The following is a 14,640-nucleotide window of genomic DNA, read 5'->3' as shown; positions in this document are numbered from 1 at the left end:
TGCAAGCTGGGTGGGATAGGAAGAGAGAGGAGGTATCGGGCAGAGTAGCCCCTGAGGATGACCAGGAAGTGTAGGAGGGGTGTCTGAGTTCCCTGTCCCGGGCTGCTGCCGCGGTCAGAAACTCACTCACCCCAGTGATGTCTCTCCTGGTGCCTGGACCGGAACTCCTTCCATAATTGGCTTTTACTTGTCAATTCCTGTTCTAGCATGTATGGCACTTTGGACTTTCTCTTGGTCACTGTAGCATTTACAGATTTAGAATAGTTCGAGAAGCAAGGGTTGATTATGGATTTGTTGAAGAGAGAAATTCCCTTCACTTGGAATCTGGTAGTCCGGGTGGAGAAGAGTAGAAAGTTGCCATCCTTCAACGTCTGCTGTGAATAAGGTTCTTCACTGGGCTTCTCCTAAACCAGCTAAGGTTTCAACACAGTGCCTGCACCACTGGTAAACATAGTACTATTGATTGCAATTATTTATTGCTTTTCTTATCTCATGGACTTGCCTGAGCATGTCTATTAGTGTGGTATTATTTTCTGGTTCTACAATTCCAAAAGAACAACAACACACCCATGTTTACAGAGTTAAGAAGTCCTAAGATGAATCCATCTGGGTGTAGCCAGCATCTGAGTTCACGCCAAGGGGTGGGCAGGAGAAAGCTGAAAGGCTCACCGTCAATGTCTTTAAGGTTTACTCACCCACACATATTATTTCATCTCCCAAGAGCTAAAATACTACCTTCGGTTGAATAAAACTGAACGAATGAGCTTTAATTGTGTCATGAAATAATAAGCTTTCCCCTATATATAAATCTGGATTTTAAAATTCTTTCCAATCTGTTTGACCTGGTAAGGAGAGCTTCACAGTCAAAAAGGTGAAAATTGGCTTTACTAAAGTTTTAAAGAAATACCCTCTGTATGAGTCCTAAAAACTGCAGGTTCAAACCACAATCAATCAACTGGTATGTGAAAGCACAAACTGTATATATTGGCACCCAACTCGGCTAAGATACAAGTGACAAGTCCTTCAGTGATAAATTGTACCTTCTATTGTATCCAATGGAAATAATCACATTGTCCAATACTTACAAGAAAGTAGGTATGAGCTTAATTTTCAAACTGAAGGCTATTAATGAAGTTCAGTTAATCAGTCTGTCTCTAAAACATATTCTCAGAGAAGTCTGCTGGTCTTAACTTGGGAAGGGCAGGTACCTAGTCTTAGGTTCCCTTCTCGTCACAGCAACCGTCAGCTATCTGTGAACTGTACACTATGGAAGCACTGGGGTAAAATGCAATAGAAAACTGTTCATGACTTTTTTTAATTAATTAATTAATTTATTTATTAAAGATTTCTGTCTCTTCCCAGCCACCGCCTCCCATTTCCCTCCCCCTCCCCCAATCTAGTCCCCCTCCCTCGTCAGCCCAAAGAGCAATCCAGGTTCCCTGACCCGTGGGAAGTCCAAGGACCACCCACCTCCGTCCAGGTCTAGTAAGGTGAGCATCCAAACTGCCTAGGCTCCCACAAAGCCAATATGTGCAGTAGGATCAAAAACCCATTGCCATTGTTCTTGAGTTCTCAGTAGTCCTCATTGTCCACTATGTTCAGCGAGACCAGTTTTAACCTAGGCTTTTTCAGACCCAGGCCAGCTGGCCTTGGTGAGTTCTCGATAGAACATCCCCATTGTCTCGGTGTGTGGGTGCACCCCTCGCGGTCCTGAGTTCCTTGCTCATGCTCTATCTCCTTCTGCTCCTGATTTGGACCTTGAGATTTCAGTCCGGTGCTCCAATGTGGGTCTCTGTCTCTGTCTCCTTTCATTGCCTGATGAAGGTTAATATTCAGGAGGATGCCTATATGTTTTTCTTTGGGTTCTCCTTCTTATTTAGCTTCTCTAAGATCACGAATGATAGGCTCAATGTCCTTTATTTATGGCTAGAAATCAAATATGAGTGAGTACATCCCATGTTCCTCTTTTTGGGTCTGGCTTACCTCACTCAGGATAGTGTTTTCTATTTCCATCCATTTGCATGAAAATAGATCCATATCTATCACCATGCACAAAACTCAAGTCCAAATGGATTAAAGACCTCAATATCAGTCCGAACACACTGAACCTGAGAAGAGAAAGTGGGAAGTACTCTACAACACATGGGCACAGGCAACTACTTCCTACGTATAACCCCAGCAGCACAAACATTAAGGGCCTCATTGAATAAATGGGACCTCCTGAGACTGAGAAGCTTCTGTAAAGCAAAGGACACTGTCACTAAGACAAAAAGGCAACCCACTCACTGGGAGAAGATCTTCACCAACCCCACAACTGACAAAGGCCTGATCTCCAAAATATATAAAGAACTCAAGAAACTAGACCGTAAAAGGCTAATCAACCCAATTATAAAATGGGGCACTGAGCTGAACAGAGAATTCTCAACAGAAGAAGTTCAAATGCCCAAAAGACACCTAAGGTCATGCTCAACTTCCTTAGCGATAAGGGAAATGCAAATCAAGACAACTTTAAGATACCATCTCACACCTGTCAGAATGGCTAAAATCAAAAACACCAATGATAGCCTTTGCTGGAGAGGTTGTGGAGAAAGGGGTACCCTCATCCATTGCTGGTGGGAATGCAATCTTGTGCAACCACTTTGGAAAGCAGCGTGGCGGTTTCTCAGGAAATTCGGGATCAACCTACCCCTGGACCCAGCAATACCACTCTTGGGAATATACCCAAGATATGCCCTATCATACAACAAAAGTATATGCTCAACTATGTTCATAGCAGCATTGTTTGTAATAGCCAGAACCTAGAAACAACCTAGATGCCCTTCAATGGAAGAATGGATGAAGAAAGTATGGAATATATACATATTAGAGTACTACTCAGCAGTAAAAAACAAGGACTTCTTGTTCATGACTTTTAAAAGTTGTCAGTTATACGTTACCAATCAAGATACACTAATTTAAATCAGCCTTCCCATTGCCACCCCAACAATGGTCTACACAAATAGAACATGTGACATGATGCCTCTGCTCCAAACTCTAACAATGTACTTTAACAGGAATTTAAGTGTGAATGCAGCTCTTCACTCAGGATGAAGTACATTTACTATTTTAGAGGAGTTTCCCCATCTCTGTCTCCAGGCTATTTATTACTGGATACAGACATGGACTCTAAGTTCTGAAGGGGAAGGCTGACAAGTTTTAAATAATAAAGGAGACATTAGATATTTACCAACAAAACCTAGCAGTATACCTTAGACTTTCTAAATAAGCATGAAAAAATCCAAGAATTTTCAAATGTATTTTAATTGCTTATTTTATATGAATATGGAATTGTGACTTAACTAACAATATTCCACATGGGATGCAGGAAAATCAAGGTTTTGAAAAAAGACAGCTCCCCCCGGGTATTCACCTGCTAACCTGAATCCATTTAAAAGTGTGCTTCCAAACCAGCATAACAAGAATTTTAAAACATTTGCCTATTCCTTAAAGGATCACAGGAGAAGGAAGAGAACAAACCCCTTACTATTCAAGTGGCCACTTGGTTCTTCATCTTTCTTAATAACCTGTCACCCCACTCATTTCTCCTGTAGCTGTGCACCTGATCTCATGAATAGATAAAAGGAGGCTTTCAGTGGCTTCTAGCCCAAATTCTTCAGCTAGTTTCTGGCTTTAGCATTTATTGTCAAGGGCATTAAGATCAAAAGATGCTCTTTACTGAAGTACTCAGTGTCTTGTAACACTGTCTCACAACAAAGAAGGTCATTATTTACATCAAACATGAAAGAAGAGCCCCAAAGTACAAGGCCTGCAAGAAGACAGATACAAGAAAGAATTTTCTTGCCCACACCCATGGAAGTTCACATCATCAACACCCAGTCAATTGAAATGTCCTCAGGAGTAGAAAACATATCGTAGGGTGGGTGAAGTCTGGCTTTCTCATACAGTTCCTTGGCTTCTCCCATAACTTCAATCTTTCCCAACAGGGTGGTGACATGGGCTTATTTTACAAGTACAGAAAGATCTCGCGACAGCCCATGGAAACACGAACCATTATTTACACTGGAAAGAATGACTGGGAACAGCTGTGTTCAGCAGCAGACAGCACTAGAGGTAGAAACAGGCTACATTGCCAACCCGTTATTATTTTAATAACTAATGGAAAGGAATAAAATGGATTACCAGTGCTTACTCAGACTGGGAAATTTCTGATGCTGCTGCAGGTCATGGGCTTCTCATGGCTTATGGTATACTTGGGCTTCCTGATGAATTTGCAGCTGAGTAATCCTACCATGGCATTAATTTTCCTCATGCAAATCCCTGAGATCTAAACCAACTTTGCAAATGAACAAAATTAGAGTACCCGTAGGGTCAGAACCAGAAACAACGTCACCTTCCTATTCATTATCAAATCACTGAGACTTTGAAAAGACTTGTTTCAACTGTACCTTTGCCTTCACACTGTATAAGACTATACTTTTTTGTCTCTGTATTACTATACTGTTCCTGTCACAACCAGAGTCTTTGCAGTAGTAATCCCACTAATTTATTTTCTGCTTAGACCAATTATATTATGGATATTTAACTATTTTATCCATTTACTGAATATACCCCTTATCATCATGACTATATGTGTCAAAGGCCCGCAAAAAGAGTAATATAGGTAGCCTTTAGGTGACCTAAATCCTGAGGCCCCAATATAATCATTCATTCATTCATTCATTCATTCACTCACTCACTCACTCACTCACTCACTCACTCACTCATAGAAACTCCCGTGTTCCCTTTTATTGAAATATTCTTTACTTCTGCCCTTATCTTGATTCACATTCCAAATACAGAACACCTTGTCATTTACCAAGTGAGTGAACAGCACCTGTTGCTCTTTAAATGTTTGAGACATTGTATGTCTAATTATTCAGATAAGCAAGCATTCGCTACCATATCTGCCTCCTAGAAAACTGTGAGGAAATTGTTGGTTTCAGCTGAGCAAACAAGGAAAAGGATACTCTGCAATCAAGCGGAAGACATTGGAAAGTGAATAACAAAACTAGACAGGGATATGGGAGCACAGAGCATGTAAAATGAGACTTCAGGATGGACTAGATGGCAGTGAGATGGCTTAGTGGGTAAGAGTGCTTCGTGTACAAGTCTGATGACCCAAGTTCGATCCCTGAAACCCATGAAAAGGTGGAAGGAGAGATATAACTCTTTAATGTTGTCCTCTGATCCTCACATGTGTGCTATGATGTCTGAGCTCCCACATATCACCCCCAGAAACACACACACACACACAGAAACACACACATACACAAACAATAATACAGATAAATAATTTTTAAAAAGAGCTGTTTGAAAGAAGGCTGACTAGAAAATCATGTTTACTTCCCTTGCAGTATTTACTTCAATTAATGACACATTCAAAAAAAGTTCAGGTTCACCTACCTTATACCTCAAGGTCTGAAAGGTAGTGAAGGATGAAGGGGCATTCCTCATCCAATCAGCAACTGTAACTTCTAAAACCACAAATGGAAAGACGTGATACTGGGCTCCACAAGATGACCTTGACGGAATTATCGTTGGTGTCTGTGCTTTTGCCTCCTCAGCTGCAAATTGGCAATGAACGTCTGAGGGTAGTTGTCAGACTAACTTAATACATGCACAGTGTGACAGGGAACCATGGGAAATTACCATCTTTATAGGTCAGGTATCAACAAACTCATATGATTTAATCTAATACTTAAAATAATTTACATGATAATACATAGCATTATCTCAGAACAGCAAATTATTCATTCTCAGGAACGCTGAAATATAAGCCATTAGTCCCTAACATCTTTATTAGGGGCAAGAGCGTGGTTTTGAATTCTGAATTGCTTGGATACCTTTTCTCAGGGATGTCCTCTCACTAACCAAATTTCTCTACATTTATTCATGGTTACGAAAGCATGGTCTTTGTCTTCTTACTATCTGAGGTAACTGTAGTAATATGTAGGTGACCCACACAATAGACTATAAATTCCCATCCTTTTCAACTTCTTGATTACCCATATCCAAGGTCATGCCCTGGACTGGTCTAGTGGGCTTGCTTCCCATCAGCATCCAAGGTTGACCATTATCAGGTCCTTCAAGTCTTCTCACTCCTTCGCTCTCACAACTTATGCTCTTTAATGGCAGAAAAAAAAATGACAGCCCCTTGCCTCCTTTCCTGGCCTCCCTGCTTCACTATCTACGACAGCATTGTTGCTGCCTACTGTCCTATACTCTACTCTAGTCCTTTTCTCCTGAATAATTTAATAAAACTCCAAGATAAATATAAAAATGCATATTCTATATTTTGGTAAACATGATGTTGTGAATGACTGGTAATTAAAAGAGTTAGTCTCCAGACTGGGGCCACTAGAAACCGGCAGCCCTCTGCCTAGCACCAACTACTCTGCCCAGCCTTCTGCTGTCGCTAAACTTGTTCTAACTTCTCTCAGCAACATTCCAAACTGCAAGTCGCACCTTTCCCACCAATGGCATGATTTTTCAGTTGAATGAACATGAATATTATCTTAACATTCTTTGACTCTCCTTTATGCATAAGTCTGGACTGATCTCCTGTGCTTCCTTCCAGTTTGGAAAACAATGTATCCTTCAAGTAAAAGGCCCGGTCTGAAATGGCCTCAATCCTCTTTCACTTCTCCCAGAACTGTGCTCCAATTATCCCATTTAACTCCTAAATCTTCAATTTCTCATGACTCACTTACTCCTTTTCTAAGCCCATAAACCCATCTAGTAATTTATTAAATTAGTTATTATTTCTTTGCTTATTGAGCCTGGAAACCACCACTGTTCTCTTTTAAATTAATTGGCAGAAAAGAGAGATCTTATCAAGGTATCCTTCCGACTTATTCTGTAAGAAGTCCCAACCCCATGCCTGTCCTGATCCTTGCACTGTACCTTCCTACATGAGAACACCAAAGAACTCCTTATTTCTCTGCTGAACTCGCACATTCTCTGATTACCCCTCCTGTATATGCTCTTGAGGGTTTCAGCTTTGGTGTATTACATATTCTATACACTCCCCTTATCCAGTTTACTGCCACTAATTTTAAATGCTAGTTATAGGGAATAAAATCCAAATTTATATTCCTAGCCCAGATTTCTTCTATTCCCTACTTCATATTCACAAGGACTTACATGAACTTAAACCAAACACATCATTCATTCAGTTCATTTAACCCTATGAATTCCAGATCCACTTCATAGGACTCAGCAGGGAATGATAGCAAGACGGGCCCTTTAAATTCTGCTTCTACCACTTTCCCCAGTTATAGTTTAGACTATGATAAAACCAAACTTTCTGTATTCGTCACAGTAGTCAAAACGCTGGGGCTTATGACATACTAATCTCTTAGCTTGAAATTCCTTTTCCACATTTACTTCAATTTTAGATTTTAGAAGTTTCGTCCTACAGAAAACCTTCCCTGTATTTCCTAGCAAGGTTCTGCACCCTTCATCACTGCATTAATATGCGGAAACCATCAGTTTGGATGTAGTCCTGTCTAGATCCCCGGGACTGAGATGATGTCTCTCCAGTGGTGAACAAACTGCTTGGTAGATGTGGATAACACTGGGGCGGGCCAACCAGATACGTTATTTTTCCCAGTAGCACATCTACAATTCTGTAATGTTCTTGAGTTGACCTGAGAACAGCCACACTCGTAAACTCTGCTCCATCTCCTTGCTAATCCCAGGCTAACTTTGTTGGACAAATTATCTTTTATTTTCCATTTTCCTTAAAATCGCACACATAATAAGCACTGGGTATTGGGTATAAAGAAATACAGTACACAGAAAACATTCCCATGTTATGTCTTATGGGGTTGGGATTCTTTATCTAGTGTGGTTCTATTGTTAAGAGTCAAGATTTCCCAGATGTCTTTCAGCTGCTACCTGGGTAACAAGGAGTGCAGTCAAAAGATGCCTTGACTGTTCTCCATTTTGGATGCATCACAGGAGATCAAGCTGATTGCATAGGTGGAATCTCCCATGCAGGTGTAAGAACTTGCCAAATTTCCTTAATTCAAAAGGAAGGAAAAAGAATGGGACGTAGAGTGGAAACTCACTTATCCCCTCTAGATCGCTATGTATAACATTTTCTCCTGCCATACACTCGAGTCAGGCTTTCGTGGCTTAAATACAATTCTCAAGAGTTAATTCTCATGTTCACCACTGAGAAACTTCACTCTCAATGCATGAAAAGTGCATTGAGCTCTCTGTGAACTAGATGACGTAAACACAGCATTATCCTGTAGATAACCTCATGTGGTAAGTATTAATGTCAGAGGAGTATTATTTTACAGGCAGAGAAGTCAGCTGATTTGCTCTAAGTCAGAGAAGATAGTAAGAGCCAAGAACGTATTCCAAGATTTCAGTGCTTACATCCCTTGCCAAACCTAATCCAAGCTTTTCAAAAAGTCACTCTCAGAGTAGGAAAAGCCCAAGAACTTTATTCATTTTTTTCTGGACTACTCTTGCACAACTCTCTTTCCTTTCTTTCATGATTGTCTTCCCAATGGGGAGCTGTAAAGAATGAAAGAGTCACTAAGTGGCCACCCCACTTGTAGGATCTGGGGAAGTATCCAGGTTCCACCAGGAACACTCCACCCACTTCCTTTAGGGATCTCAGTCAAGGCAGCACAGAGGCCTATCAGCTCGAGTTAATTCAGGTACACTGAATCACGGTGTCCTCCACATACAACAGGCTTTAATGAAGTCGTTCCCTGAAGGCAGGTCTTACACAGGGGCCCTTAGAACTCCAGAGAGAGAGAGAGCTCTCCACATAGCTTTGCACATCTGAAACATGACTTTTATAAGGACAATTCTAAGTTTCCAAACTGTTTTGGTGGGGCCCTATGTAACAACAACCATTTAGGAAGAACAGAAATCCGCTAGACTGAATTACTCACACACACAGAGAAGTCACAATCAGCTATAATACTTCAGGCTTTAGTTTAAGAACAGTAGGAGGGAAGAGAACGAGAACATGAAGAGAAGGTAAGGGAAAGAGGAGAAAGAAAAGGAAGGGAGAGTAAAATGTTCCTTTGTGGGAAAACAAAACAACAAAACAAGTTTTTGTTTCCTGCATTAAAGAAGAGGTGTAGCAATGCCTTCAGTTACTATTCATGAGCACTCATGTGTTTAGATTCTAAGGCAGGGAAACGCCACACCATTTATTTAATGTTTGAGTACAAACTAGTTATACACTGGGCGTTAAAAAAAACTAAAGAGAAGTACAAGTGATCTTATTTTAATTGATGTGTATATTTTAATTTTATTTTATTTTAATTTTAATTGATGGTATATACTCATGAAGGAGAAGCTGAGGGAAAGATATCTGGAGAGTTATTAGCCCGTGTTTCACCTTTTGAAACACTAGTCCAGGTAGGCAGCAAGTCTAGAGGGAATATTTGGACCTAGGCCAACTGACTGTGTCGCTTGGTCACAAAGACCACACCCTTCCATCCCACTGGCTGGCAGACAACCATCATGTCTAGCATTTGCTGGGGATTGAGTAACAGTTGGCTCTCAGAGAAAAACATACACTCTGGTTGGAAGTTTGTCTATCTGCCTGGTGCAAATATTTCTAAAATGGTTGCTTTAACGCTACCAGCATGATATCAATAAACATGGAGCTGGGAAGAGCAGAGATGTTAATAATCTCAAGAGCAAGGGTGAGCACAAAATCTAGTAAAACAGTTAGGAAACGAGGAGTGGCATACTTACAGCATCTTTGTTTTCAAAACAATTTATTTGATTGTCTGAGTTACAATAACCGAATGTTGATAACTGTGTTTAAAGATTAGCTGATGAAGTCCCCCAAACTGAAGGAATGGTCATGAGCTAGTAAGGTTTCAACTGCAACACTGTGCTGAATTCATCCTCTAGGCATGCCGAGGCCAGGTGGTAATCCTGGCCTGTGGTCATCAAAAAAGTTGCTCTTTCCAGTGCAGTGTCCTTGCCCCACCTGTCCTGGACAAAGGTCAGAAACACTTATGTCCAAGATGGCTGTGCCAGTTTCTCAGTCTCCAGAACTTGCACTGCTTCCCACTAAAAAGATGTCTGGGTTTATGGATCTAACAGACTGGGTTTATGCATCACAAACTCTCAGTGTTAGAATCAACCAACGGGGCTACAGTTACCAGCTACAATTTGATTTAAGATGCTGTCACAGCTAAATGATCTCTTCATGCTTCAATCTCTTATGATCAATGAGTTGAAGAACAGGTGGAGGGGAGGTTTGGGCAGGAAAGGCCACTCACTCACTGGTCGAGGAGGTTACTTTATTCTCGGCAATCTGCCTAGAGTTGACCTTTTCAACTCCCAGCATTTCAGGCTCTCAAACCCAGCCTACACAGTCTACACAGAAGCCTGCAACCTTCTCCAGAATCAAGAAACAACTCCTCTACAAATTGTGTATATTAGTTATATTGTTTAAAGAGATATTAAGACAGAAATCTCTGTAAATATCATCTCCTCTGTTAAAACACAAACAAATGCAGAAATATATTCACAATAAATCAGAGCTTAAATATTTATGTTTCTTCTAAATAGCTGGAAAATCAGTCACGACTTGAGAAATAATGCTGCCTCCAAAGAATGAACTATACCAGAAAAACACTCATTCCATCACCTCCTGGGCAGGAAGCACGTGTAGTGGCCACTATTGATAAAAACATATTCTAACCTTTCGCACTTGATTAAAAAACAAAACTGTAAAACTCCTTCATAAACAAAAGATGAGAAAGAAGGTCATGAACTGCTTAGTCACTGAAGAAAAATACCTGACTCTTAGGTCTATTGTTTCACAATTCAAACACATCCTCTTCATGTTAGGACACTGGGTTTAATACATAGTCTTCTGGAGTAATATAATCTTCACAGTGATTGTTTAAAGTACATTTATTTAAGAACATATTTTATGTATTTGTAATTTATCATAATTTACAGACATGGGAGAATTTTAAATACTTGATACCTCATAAGAACACTGAAAACATATTGAAGAACAGCAGTTTTTATAGACCTTCTCTGAAGGTCTGAAGAGTTAGTGTGTCTGTGCATTATATACCTGGTGCCCATCGATACAAAATAACTTAGAAAAGCGTTTTCCAGTAGACAGCTGTGTGAAGATAAGATCCTGGGCAACCTGGCTGGGCCTGTGCCCATCAATGGCCCAAGGAGTGTTGATTTTATAGGAGCTATCCTTCCAAAGTCTCCTTTTAGCCTGCTGTTCCAAACAATCATCACCACTCTGTGAACCATGCTGGGAAGCACAGCTTGTGAAACACTGACTCAAAAACACCCAACACACAGAGCAGATCAGCACAAGAAATTGACTCAGTAAGCTATGTCAGCTTGTTATTATGCAAGAGAAGATAGAGGGAGACTTGGACTCTGGCTCAGCTTTCTAGCCTATCCCTCACCCCTATGCTTCACTGGGATGGAAGTATGTTGGTATAATCTTCTTGAAGGGCCTATTTATCTTGAATTCCTGTATCTCTGAGTACCAAAGAATACCACTGTGCTTGCACTAGGAAGGAACAGGAATAGACAAAGATACTGTCTATATTCCAAAGGTTCCTGCAGGCCAGTTAAAGCAGATAATTATTATTTTATTGTTGTTTTTATTATTATTATTATTTGAGCCAGGATCATACTTTGAAGTTCTGACTGGCCTTAAATTCACTATATAGACCAGGCTGGTTTTGAATGCAGAGTCCTTCTACCTCTGCCTGCCTCCTGCGTGCTGAGATTAAAGGATACATTACCACTTTAGGCAAAGAACACAAATGTTAATAAATAAGAATAATACAATTAAACAGTAATAGTTTGGAAGGATTGAGGATGATTCTAAACATATGCATGTGCAGTGTAAAGGTGTAGTACAGAACCAGTCTTTAACTTGCTTTTATCTAATCACAAAATAGAATATATACCATGCAAATATTTAAATATGAGCCTGAAGATTATTACAAGCATGTAAATTTATGAATCATCTTCACACTGAACGTTACTTAGGATCGACCAGTGTGGAGTGTACTGAACATTTTCTTCATGATATATTTTAATCACGCCATTAACTGATGCATATTTAGGAACCATCAAGGCAAGGGATAGTGCTTCAATTTTCCCATGAAACAGAATTTAAATGCCTGATTCACTCTGCAGTCTCTGTTCTTGCTCACACTTGAACATGTGTTTGCATGATAAACCCTCTTTGACATGGCGGGGACCAGAAAAAAAACAAGTGAGACAACAGGCAGCCATAAGTGCTATGAAAACCCAGGTCAGATCCTGAAAACTACCAAGGAAGTGATGACCTCTATGTAGCTACACTGTTGTGTCCACAGATCCTTGCTGTGTCTATGCGGGACAGTCCTCCACCTATATGTAACTGGGAATATAAGCACCAAGCAGGAACCATGTTTCTAAAAGCCACTAATTTTATAGGAACATTGACTGTATCTTTTTTGTTTGAATCCCAAACTTTCCATATTTGCTTTGAAGGCCTATTTCTATTTCTGCACTTACCTTTCTAATCTCTGGTAAGTTATTTAAAATCTCTATATTTCAGAATAATAGTTAATTCATAGTTAGTTTGAGCCTTAAATTCTTCATATAATATGGCCAGACCTTTCATGTTATAGATATTTTTCCACCTTCTCTTCCTCATCACCATCTTGAATGTAGAAGACACCCAAAACCTTGCCATGGTCATAAGAATGTTTAGTGGTATATTTTTCTCTTCCTTCTCTGAAATCTCCAGGCTGCTGAATTACCCATATCTATCTAACTCCCATGACTGAACACATTTATGCTCTGATAACAAAACACAGTATTCAGAATATTTCCAAGCCTAATTGACCTCATATAGAACCTTTTATGCTGCCCAAAGTTATTGTGTAATTAAGAGAACAATGACTATCCAACTGATCAGGACATCCATTATTCTCTGCTCTTCTTCCTGTCTGATCTCATCTCCACACCCATCGGCTCGACTTTCAGTCCCAGCACTTCTGCACCTTTCTCTCCCCTCCCAACCTCCCATTCAGTGTCATTACCAAACGGCCCCACCCTTGCTTCTTCATACTCACCAGGTAATCTTCATCTCCAGCCCTCTAACACAGAACCACCTTCCCTTCGTTTATCTAGATCCCGTGGGCCATTCACAATACCTTTCAAAATTTGCCTCCAAGGAACATTTCCTCTGTACTCTCAACCCCAGTGCTAATTCTGGTGACCTGACTATTGCCCTCAGCACTCTATTATTATGAGAAAGAAGGTTCCCAATACCAAAGGCCAAGGCTCTTTGTCCTCAGTATTTCATGTCTAGCTGCATCTAACACACACAAACCAGGAATACAAATAAACTGTCTTATGAAAACAGATTTTCCCCAATAAAGATGAAAGGTAAGATAATGACATTATCTTTAAATTCTAACGAATACCATGGAAGGGAAAGAATATTTTATTCTATGAAGCTTCAGAAAGAGCACGACAATCAAGCTTTAGGTTCCAGGAGTTCCTTTCAAAATAATATAACAAACAACTTCCTAAATACAGAGCATGAGATTTTTTGGCTTATATTCAGCTACAAGTCACTGAAGGGATTTACAGAGTGGCTGACAAACATGAACTGTGTGATGTCTAGGCTCTTTGCATTGTTTAGACTCTATGACAAATTAAATCTAAATTATTTTCATGCACTTGCTTATTCATGTAGGAAAACAGTAATTCTGGGTACATCAAAAAGAATATCAAGGGTTATAATGTAATACATATATAGGCCTGCCACCTCACTAAATATTAGAAAGGAATACACAGAGTATTTAAAATAAAATATAGCAAAAAGAAAATAATCACATAAAACACAACTTTTCAGTGCAGTGGACAGCATACCCCCCCCCCCCCCCCAGCATATTAAGGTCAGTTGGGGCTTTGAGTCACTTCTCTCATCCTGGAGGAGGCAATTTAACTTTACAACTATAAAGAAACTTCCCATTAGAAGTAGTTTCAACTTTAGATTTATTGAATTTTCCAGTTACGTCATTGAGGCTGTGCACAACCCAGAGGTGCTCAAGGGGCTACACTGTAAACTGTTATAATAAATATTAACGAACATCATGCCTGATAAAACCTGAGGTCTGTACACATGCATCCATGCACCCACACAAGAAGGGACTTTTCACCTTATATGGTTACTTTTGAAAACTGACTCTTTTGTTATTCCACTTTGTTGGCCTGCCAAACAGAGTACATTTACTTTAAAAACACCAATTAAAAATATTAACAACATGAAAATATACAAACTGTGGTTTAGAGCCAAGGGCACATAAATTGACAAAGATTCAGACAGAAGTAAACATAAGAGGAATAACAAAGTCCACATCATCCAAAAGGAAGCATGAACAATAGCCCTGTAGTGAAAGTGGTCCTCCTCCAGCCCAGAACTCTGCTGACTCTTTATGGAGAGGGTCAGTGAGCTTTAGGAAAGCATGTCAAGTTGGGGGAGGGGCTAGACAGTGCTTAGAGATTTGCAAGGTCTGGAGAGGAGGGAGGAGATGCTCCTGCTTCACCCTGCAACCTTGGGTG

The 14,640-nt window shown here is 40.1% G+C and overlaps 1 protein-coding gene across 1 annotated transcript in view; it reads right to left on the bottom strand.

Annotated features, from left to right (window-relative positions):
* The window catches only part of Cmss1 (cms1 ribosomal small subunit homolog), a 169,370-nt gene extending 168,981 nt beyond the window's left edge, over window positions 1–389 (bottom strand). The window contains exon 1 of the mRNA XM_050149084.1: window positions 131–389. Coding sequence (XP_050005041.1) covers window positions 131–209 — 79 coding nt within the window. The 5' untranslated portion in view covers window positions 210–389. The remainder of the gene's footprint in view (window positions 1–130) is intronic.
* Window positions 390–14,640: the final 14,251 nt, after the last annotated feature.

Source organism: Alexandromys fortis, unplaced genomic scaffold (genome assembly GCF_014885135.2).
Source record: "Alexandromys fortis isolate MF-2015 unplaced genomic scaffold, M_Fortis_MF-2015_v1.1 scaffold_4, whole genome shotgun sequence".
In the NCBI taxonomy this organism is placed as follows: domain Eukaryota; kingdom Metazoa; phylum Chordata; class Mammalia; order Rodentia; family Cricetidae; genus Alexandromys; species Alexandromys fortis.
The sequence above is the reverse complement of the archived record's forward strand: the minus strand, read 5'-3'. Positions and strand labels throughout refer to the sequence as shown.